General features: G+C 34.7%; 1 protein-coding gene and 1 non-coding gene across 2 annotated transcripts; both read right to left on the bottom strand.

Annotated features, from left to right (window-relative positions):
- Window positions 1–3,615: 3,615 nt before the first annotated feature.
- TRNAR-UCG (transfer RNA arginine (anticodon UCG)) lies at window positions 3,616–3,689 on the bottom strand. The gene has a single exon. It is a non-coding gene; the product is annotated as a tRNA-Arg (tRNA).
- Window positions 3,690–5,502: 1,813 nt separating this feature from the next.
- LOC142172736 (secreted RxLR effector protein 161-like) lies at window positions 5,503–6,165 on the bottom strand. Its single transcript, XM_075236412.1, has one exon. It carries the CDS (start codon window positions 6,163–6,165, stop codon window positions 5,503–5,505), a length of 663 nt encoding a protein of 220 aa, XP_075092513.1.
- Between the last annotated feature and the right edge of the window lie 4,139 nt (window positions 6,166–10,304).

Genomic DNA, 10,304 nt, shown 5'->3' with positions numbered 1-10,304 from the left:
TTACTATCCTGAAAGTCAAAATAGCGTTTATTTAATATTAATGGCTTAATCTTAATGGAATTGTTTTCTGCCGTTGCTTACTAACTGTTACGCAACGCCTTCCTGATGTTCTTTGGAAGGGCAAAGTAAGGCTAAGCAACCGATGTTAGTGCGATTGCTGTCCGCCAATGAGGTCCCCTTCGCACGCTAGACTAAATTATCAGTGCCGTGCGGGAAAACCAATGTCACAAGCAATTGCGGAAGCTAAGAGAGAATTGAGTTTTGAATGATGATGATGATTTTATTGATGACTGAAATGCTGATTACAAAAGATGCGGTGTCGAGGGGGAGAGACACCAGAAAATTGCTTGCTTGAAAATGTTTGATTGTTTGGTCCCCCTTAATAATGCTTAAAAAAAATAAACCAACATTACATGACAAGTCCTAATAAAGCTGTAGAAGCACACTGAATGAAAATGATGTAAACTAGCCTATAATTACAACGAAAAGGACTTAGTTTATTACAAGGTAGAACTAAGTCCGATGGCAACAACTTTGTCTTGCGGGTCAGGGTCTGCGCGCGCGTTGCTGTGGGCGCGCGCGACACTTGCTGTGTTGGCCTGAGGCTGGGCGCTGGTGCTTGGCATCAGGGTCTGTGCGCGAGGCGCTGCTGGAATGGGCCTGCAGCTGAGCGCTGGCGAGGCATCAGGATCTGCGCGCGCGACATTGTTAGGGCGCACGATGCTGTTGTCATTGGCCAGTCCTTGGGCGCTGGCGAGAGGCATTGGCGGGGCGACAAAAGGCGCATGCGCGCTTTTCACTTGGCGCAGCTAAGACCACGGGGCCGACCATGGCGCTAGGCATTGTGAGGCTTGGTAGGCGACCAAGGGGTCATGAGGCGTGTCCGGAAAGCAGCCCATGATTAGCCCATGCTCAGAATATAAAATGTGACTACTTGATTAGCCTTAATGGCTTTCATTTTGAAACCACCTTTTGAATAGTCTTTATATGACTATTATGAGATTTGCACGTTACTATCCTGAAAGTCAAAATAGCGTTTATTTAATATTAATGGCTTAATCTTAATGGATTTGTTTTCTGCCGTTGCTTACTAACTTATGTCCACTTTCGGACTATATAATTAATTCTACATTCACTTTGAAAGGCAGACAAACAAAAAAGTGTATGAAACAGAAAGTAAAACTTTTTTCTAAACTGCTTGCTTTCATTGCTGAGTTTTCTTTTGTTTAAGCTTTGTTGTTTCTGCTCCTAGTTATACTAGAAGAGCTTGTTGATTCCTGGGGGATACGCCTAATATTATTCATCTCGGTGTGGATGAAATATCCTTAAAGACAGTATCTTTGACACTCCTCAAGGTATAGTAGTCAACACGGAAAAGGGTTGTGCTGTAGTATATATATGAAGACTTTAGGTACAACAGCAGAGAAGCACAGATATTGCAAATTATCAAATATACCCTTGTGATGAAACAGACATGTTGACCGAGAGCTCTCTGCTATTCCCTCTTATATATATTAGTATATATATATATATATATATATATATATATATATATATATATATATATATATATATATATATATAAGTAGATGTTTGATCACATTTCTTTTACCTATTTGTCTCTTCCTCTTTTCACGTGTAACAAAGATTTAATCCCACTAGTAATAGGTAGTATGCACAAAAACTGGGAAGGGTGCTAGTAATAGGCAGTATCTTATCAAGAGAACTTAGAGAAGTGAACATTTTCCAAAAAAAGTTTCCAACCCTTCCCCCGTTTCCCATCCCCCATCAACCCCTACCAATCCATCCACACTCTCACCCCACCCCACCCCAAACTCCACCCAACCCACATAAAGCAAGTAAAACAACCGTTTTAGGCCCCATATTTGTGGGGCCCCACTTTTTATTACACCTAATAGACTATGTATAAGTTTAAAAAGAGTTCTGTAAAGTGAAAAAGTTTGATTTCTTTCTTTAACAAATACAGAAAAGAAGGATTTGCGACTACTATGATTTCTACCAAGGAAATTGCACTTGAAATGAATGTCAAACCAGAATTTCGTAAGAAACTTGTGATATATAGGAAACAACAATTTGATGTGAATGCTGATAATAAAAATCTCAAAATCTTTCGAAAAGTCCTTTAGAGTTGATTACTTTGATACATATTAAACAAAACTATTTTTTCACTTCAAAATGGATTTGAACAATTCGAAGCATATGAAAATATTTTTGGTATTTTATTTGGCAGTAAAAACTAAGATCACTAGATGTTGGAAATTTGAAAAAATATTGCCTTAATCTTCAATGTTCCTTAAAGCATAATAATCAATTCGACATTAATGGTTTAGATTTATTTTCTGAATTAAAAGTATTAAGGAAAATAGTATAATTAGAAGATAACAATTTAATTGATATACTTAATCAAATAAAAAGATTTAATTCTTTTCCAAATGCCTAAATTGCTTATGAAATAATGTTCATAACTCTTGTTACCGTTGCTTCAACGGAAAGAAAATTTCAAAATTAAAATTGATAAAATCTTACCTAAGAACAATAATTTCACAAGAAAGGTTAAACGGATTATCTATATCGTCAATTGAGAAATACTTATTACGAGTTATTGATTATAAGAAAACTATTAATAACTTTGTATCTAAGAAAAGCTAAAAAAAAATAAACTTCAAATAAATAATTAAAAAAATTTAAAAGTTAAAGCCTCTCATAAAGTTTGGCTTTAGGCCACAAAATTCGTCGGGCTGCCCCCGCCCCAACCCCAACCCACCCTCGCCCCCACTCCCACCTCACCATAAATAGAAATATTATTAATAGTACTTTCTTTTCATGTTATAGAAAAAGTAATTTTTTTTTCATTTCAACAAATAAGTATTTTCTTTCATGATGTAGAAAAAATATTTTCTTTCATTTCAACAAAATAAAATAATAAAAAATATTTCTTTTATTGCAACAAAAAGAGTATTTTCTTTTTATGACGTAGAAAAAATATTTTCTTTCATTTCAACAAAATGAGTACTTTATTTCATGTTGTAGAAAATAGTACTTTTTCAAAAAAAAGAGAGTATTCTTTTTTGTTATGAAGCACAAATACAACGTTATTTTTGCGTAAAAAGTAAAGCAATTAATTCCTTTGGGTTTCTACGAATTTTTAGAAGAATAATTAAATTTTTAAAGAAAATAGAGTCATGAAAATGTTGAGTATTTTTTTGGAGGGAGAGGGGGAGAAGCACAAGAAATATAGGGACTTGGGGGAAGGGAAGGCGGGGGGGGGGGGGAGGAGGAGGGCAGCATAAAAAAATTATTTTTCCTAAAAAATATTTTCTACTCTCTAACCAAACATTAAAAAATATTTTTTATAAAAAGGTTTTCAATCAACAACCAAACAAAAGAAAATAAATGATAAAACCATTGATTTTTCATGGAAAACCAAGCACACCCTTAATTATGATATTTTAATATTCAAACAATACAGTTCGGTAAATATGTGGAAACAGATACGATGGTCAAACAATAATCTTGGTTTTAGCAAACGCAAAATTTGTCGTACTACAGTGAACAGCTATTAATTGCAAAACAATAAAGACAGAAAAAAGACACCGACCACAGTGGGAGTCGAACCCACGACCTTTTGATCCGAAGTCAAACGCGCTAATCCACTGCGCTATGCGGTCTTATGTGGCTTGTGTGCAAGCTAATTTTATTATCTCCTAAACCTTATACATAAGACAACATCTTAATTAATCTATTTTTTTCCCTCGTGAATTAGGTAATAGTATTAGTTACTTAATCAATGGTGATTGTCTGCAAGAGTTACATGCCTCGATTAACATTCATATAGGATACTTTGTTTTTTTCGAGAGACCTCTAGAATTAAAGAGATACTACTAAACATATTATGGAGTAGCTACTAGAAATTCATTGCCTGCTAGAGAAAAAAACTACAACAAGCACCATAGACATTTGTTTATCCCAATCTTGTGCAAAATTAGATATAACATTCCACGGATCTAGAGATGGCCATTGTGAGAGCTTCAGGAATCTCAAGAAGTAGCCGGCAAAAGGGTTATTCGGTGCACTAGGCTCCCGTAATGTGCGGGGTTCAGGGAAGGGTCGGACCACAAGGCCTATTGTACGTAGTTTTACTTTCCATTTATACAAGAGGTTGTTTCCACAGTCCGAATCCGTGACCTCCTATGTCACATGCCAATAACTTTACCATTAACGCCAAAGCTCCCCTTCACACGACTTATAATATTTGATAAGGCAGAAACTCATTTTCCAAAATTAAACAAGTTTTCCCTTAACTCAAGGAATAGTAGGATGGAAACATTACAGTTTATAAACCTTCCTTTTTTGTACTCCCCCTGTTTAAAAAATATTGACCCTATTTTCTTATTAATCCGTTTTAAAAAGATTAGCATCTATCAAAATTTCCTTAATATGAAGCATTTATAGTCACATGAATGCTATGGCAGGTTTAAGATCACAAGTTTCAAAAGTTTTACAACCACACAAATGCTATGACTAATTTAAGATCACATATCTCAAAAGCTTCAGAAATTTATGCCAAATCAAACTAGGACAATCTTTTTGAAACACATGGAGTACTTGTTAGAACATGCGCAGCGGGAGCAAGCGGACAATTCAGACATCAAATATATGTAAACTAGACAATGGTATAATTACTAGATTAGAAGCACTAACCTCTTGAAATCGTTGCACAAATCCTCCACACAACAAGAATCCATGGATGTAGTCTTCTGCTATGGTCCTAGTAAGACCTTGGACAAATTTGCTTTGAGTGGGCAAGAACAATACAAATCTAAAAAGTGAGTAATTGGGTGAAATCTATCTTCCTTAAGTAGACACGTTTTACAGCCAAAATTAGGGCTCCAAGAACGTGTAGGATTCTGCTTGTGCAAGTAGAATCCTACTCTAACTCCGCTGGATGACTTTTCTCCCAAGTTACTTTTTACCCAAATCAATCCAGATTTTTACTAGGTATAGTATGGACCACAGAAATAATAAGAGGCTACTAATTATAGTATTAGTTCGAAATTTTTCATGAATTGATTCCTACTAAAATTAATTGCAGTTTATTCCACTAAAAAACTACAATTAAAATCCTCAATTTGATTTTCGAAAATTCATTAACACTTGCTTTAACTCCCCATTTTAATATCCCAAATACCAGTTAATTAAATTAAATCACTAACAATTTAATTTAATCAACTAATTAAATTCTTTATAGTTTCGCTTAAACTATTCAATGTGACAGATACAATTTAATCTTCTGTGCATGAGCTAAGACTCCATATACTAAATTGTCTACTACATAACTAAAATGACACACATATAACAAATGATCTGTTTAAAATAGTACTTTATTGAATTAAATAAATAATTATTTCATAAAGAATAAAATAAAATACTATGCATAAACCGCATGGTTAATAGTATATCCCAATAATCTCCCACTTAAACTCATAACCATGCGTCTACTATTCTAGTACCCATTCCTTCTACATGGTTGTCAACAATCTTCTGTGGCAAGCTCTTTGTAAACGGGTCTGCCAAATTGTCCTCTGACGCATGCTTCAACACTCTTGCACCACCTCTCTGAGTTACGTCCCGAATTAAGTGATATTTACGCTCAATATGCTTACTCCTTTTATGGATTCTTAGTTCCTTCGAGTTCGCAACTGCATCACTATTGTCACAATAAAGTACAATCGATGTTTGAACCGAATGAACTACATTAAGCTCTTTTAGAATATTTCCGAGCCAAACATCCTCTTTAGCTGCCTCAGATACAGCCACATATTCGGCTTCCATGGTGGAATCAACAATACATGATTGCTTGATGCTCCTCCAACTTATGGATCCACCTCCTACGGTAAAAACATATCCCAAGGTAGATTTTCTAGAGTCTCTATCTAACTGAAAATTTGTATCAGTATAGCCAATGGGTGCAAGATCACCTGAGTGATAAACCAACATACAATCCCTAGTCCTTTTCAAGTACTTGATTATATGTTTAACGACAGTCCAATGTTCCCGTCCAACAGCAAAGTAGATATCAAGTCTAATACATAGCATATCATACATGAGACTCCTTATAGCAGAAGCATAAGGGATCACCTTCATCTTTTCTATCTTATAAGTCGTTTTTGGGGACTGATCTTTTGATAGAGAAATTCCATGTCTAAAAGGGAGAAATCCTTTCTTGGAATCTTGCATGCTAAACCTGGTGAGAATAGTATCTCACCAGGCGAGACTCCTTATAGCAGAAGCATAAGGGACCGCCTTAATCTTTTCTATCTTATCAGTCATTTTTTGGGACTGATCTTTTGACAGAGATATTCCATGTCTAAAAGGGAGAAATCCTTTTTTGGAATCTTGCATGCTAAACCTGGGGAGAATAGTATCAATATAAAGTACTTAGGATAAGCCTAATAACCTTCGCTTGCATCTCGCATAAGCTTGTTCCCAAGGATAATTGCCGCTTGTCCCGAGTCTTTCATATCAAAATGTGAGAACAACCATTCTTTTACTGAATTCAACATGCTCACATTATTTCCTATGAGCAAAATATCATCCACGTATAAAACTAAAAATGTAACTTTATCTCCATCCCGCTTCTTATAGACACAAGACTCATTTTTACATTGATCAAAATCGAAGGTTTTAATCGATGTGTCAAAACAAATATTCCATGCTCTAGAAGCTTGTTTCAATCCATAAATGAATTTCTTTAATTTACATAACATGTGCTCATTGCCATTTTTTATGAAACCAACTGGTTGTGCCATACAGATGCACCTATCAAGACTTCCATTAAGAAAAGTTGTCTTGACATCCATTTGCCAAATCTCATAATCGTAATGAGCAGCAATGGATAAGAGAATCCTAATGGATTTATGCATGGCTACTGGCGAAAAGGTTTCCTCATAGTCGATCCCTTCTTTTTGAGTAAACCATTTTGCAACAAGCCTAGCTTCAAAATTTTGCACTTCTCGATCCACTCCTCTCTTTTTCTTATAGATCCATCTACAACCAATGGGTTTGACTCCAGTAGGTGGTTCCACAAGATCCCATACTTGATTGGAGTACATGGACTCCATTTCAGATTTCATAGTAGCAACCCATTTATTAGCATCTGTATTCTTTAGTGCTTCGTCGTAATTAATAGGTTATGTATTAGGCTCTTCAGAGATTCTATCATAAGATTCTCCCAAAAGCGCAAATCGGAGAGGATTTTTAATAATTCTCCCACTACGACTAGTCACTACAGGTGTAGTCTGATTTTGTTGTTGGATCACAACATCATTTTTCGGAACTGAAGCCTCAATGTTATTCTTCACATCTTATGCTGCTGGGATATCGTTAACTTCTTCCTGGAGTGCAGGCTGTAGAATAGTTTCAGGTTGCTCAACAATATGAGGTTGCTTAATATTACTCCCACTACTTTGGGGTAGTGAGATGTCAGGCAATTGCTCTTGTGCATTCTGCTGCCTATTGATATTTCTCCGACTATGATAATGCAGTGGTATGTGTCACACCTCCTTTTTCGCCCGCACCGCCAGGAAAGGGTGCGGAAGGGAGTTTTTCCAATTAAAGGACAATCGAAACGGGATTTATTTATTTATTTCAGAGTTGCCACTTGGAAGATTTATGGTGTCCCAAGTCACCGGTTGAATCCCGAATCGAGGAAAAGAATGACTCTGTTTAACAGTCTGCGCACTAGAAATCCGGATAAGGAATTCTGTTAATCCGGGAGAAGGTGTTAGGCATTCCCAAGTTCTGTGGTTCTAGCACAGTCGCTCAACTGTTATATTCTGCTTAATTATCTGATTTTATACAAATACGAACTTATGTGCAAATTCTAACTCTTTACCGCTTTTATTTTTATTATTTTACAGAGAATTGCAACGTTGTGAAAATGTATCTCGAACCACGTCACAATTAATGTACCCGTGGTCATCGACACATTTCGACTCCGTTGAGATTTGGACTTGGGTCACATCAATGTACACCCGCGTTTAAGAAAGTAAATTATTAAAGGCACGCCTAAAGCGACTAGCGTATTATTATTTTTGAGAAGGCCGTGAAATCTTGCTAAAACGGCCCATCCGAAGTCTAATTAATTATTAACCATTTATTGAGGGTCCCGTAGCTTGCGTTTTATTTTGGCGAAGCACGCCTCATTTATTTTAAGGATACCCTAAAGTGACTACATTTCTATTAAATTTGTCTCTAAAAAAAAAGAGAAAAAATCCTAATTAATTACATGCTTAAAAAAAAGGCGTAACATATTAAATGCTAGATTAAGACAAATGTTAATGGAAAGGAATATTACTAAAATTGAAATTATAAATAAAATACGGAACGACAAATAATATATTCAAAAGAAACTAATTATCCTATAACTAGATTAAACTCGCATTGTTAGATGACTTGAACCGTTGGAATTAATTATTTACAACTATTTGAAACTAGAATCAATCTTAATTACTAATGCATATTTGAAAGTTTATTAAATTTAAACGTTAACTCGTCTTGTTTGAACTCAAATCATGCCATAATGCCTAATTCACGAAATTAATTTAAATTCATGCTTTAACTAAATTTAGCTACATGTTCACGATTAACCTACTGTTGACAATATTAAAACCTTCATAGCTAGTGAACTAATCAGTTTTGCCAAGCCGATTCACTAAAGACCAACTTATGTTATTTTCCTCTTATTCCAATTATTAAACAGTTTGACAGTAATGAGCATGCTTAAATATATACTATCTAATAATCAAACTAAAGCAGAGTATTATTTAATACATCACTACAAGATGCCTAGTTATGCAAAGCAACAGAAATTTACAGAATAATTAATATATGAAATAGCCTAAATACAATCAGTAAAAGAAACAAAGAAAAAGCTAAATTTAAACTTCAAAGTTCCATGCTTTCACATTTCAATTTACAATATCGACAAGGTTACAGCCATGTACCTGGTATTGGAAGTAAAAGAAGAGGAAGATCAGCATTAGCAAAGCAACAAGAACAATCAGCAACAACAGTAGCAAATTGAACACCCAGGAATGGATTTTAAAACTAACAGAGATGATTCCACATCCAATAACAGATTCAAAAATAACCTGATAGCAATACCAATACCAGAAACCCAAGCATTCAATGAAACAGCCCTCCAAAAACCAAAAGAAAACCCAGGAAAACCAATCTGAAAATTAATGGTACCGAATGCAAACCACAGAAGCAGTAACAATATTCTGATCCTCAGTAGTAAAGAAAGGCTTCACTTTCAATTTTTTATTCTCAAAGACTGAATTTCTTAAGTTCTGACAGATCAGTTTTCTTTTCAACTTAAGCTCTGAATTTTTGATGATAAAATCCAGTCTATTTTTTAAAACTCTCTAACTCTGACTCTCCAAGATTTTTTTTTAAAAGTCCCCCCTTTAACTTGTGTCCAGCTCCCTTTTATTTATAGCCAAACTTCAAACACTTAAATTAAATCCCACCATCTTCTACCCATCCCCCTTTAACTTCTCACTACTTAATGTTTTGTCCCCCACTATATTAAACAAATATATTAGTTCCCACTAACACATATCTTTTATTTAATTCCATTATTCTCCACTACCGCATGCTTTGTCCCCCACTATATTAAACAAATACATTAATTCTCACCATTATGTCTTGTCCCCACTACGTATTAAAAAATGTATTAATTTAATATTAGTACCTAGTGGACGGAGCACTCAAATTAATCATTTTTTAAGACTCATTTAAAATCCCGAAAATGCCCCTGAAACTACTGAAATTACCATTCTACCCCTGAAAATACTGCAATTTACCATTCTACCCCATCAGCTATAACCAATTCACATAACCAATTAACCAAAATACAGCAGCTATAACCAATTCCTAATCAAATTTCATCAACAAATTTAAGCTAGAAAATCAGATTATGTCAAATATCATCAAAACAAAGACTAATGATTCAGGGAACCAAACCATATAATGAACAATAAAGAAACAACTGAAATCATTTTGACTGAACAACATTTTTAACAACAAACATACTTTCAGATTTAATGACAGCAACAAATTGAACATATCAAACAAGTAGATTCAAATCACTAAACTCAATAATCAATTGAACTTAAAATTAAATCTAACAATATTACAACCAAGATAAAGGATTCAAGTAATTAAACTAATACACTTTTATATTAAAACTAAACAAGAACAAATGAATAAAAACAAAC

Source organism: Nicotiana tabacum, chromosome 18 (genome assembly GCF_000715075.1).
Source record: "Nicotiana tabacum cultivar K326 chromosome 18, ASM71507v2, whole genome shotgun sequence".
In the NCBI taxonomy this organism is placed as follows: Eukaryota; Viridiplantae; Streptophyta; class Magnoliopsida; order Solanales; family Solanaceae; genus Nicotiana; species Nicotiana tabacum.
This window is presented reverse-complemented; position numbering and strand designations above follow the sequence as displayed.

Coding starts and splice junctions, on each gene's coding strand:
- LOC142172736 (XM_075236412.1), bottom strand. CDS start 6,165: ATGAAGGTGATCCCTTATGCTTCTGCTATAAGGAGTCTCATGTATGAT.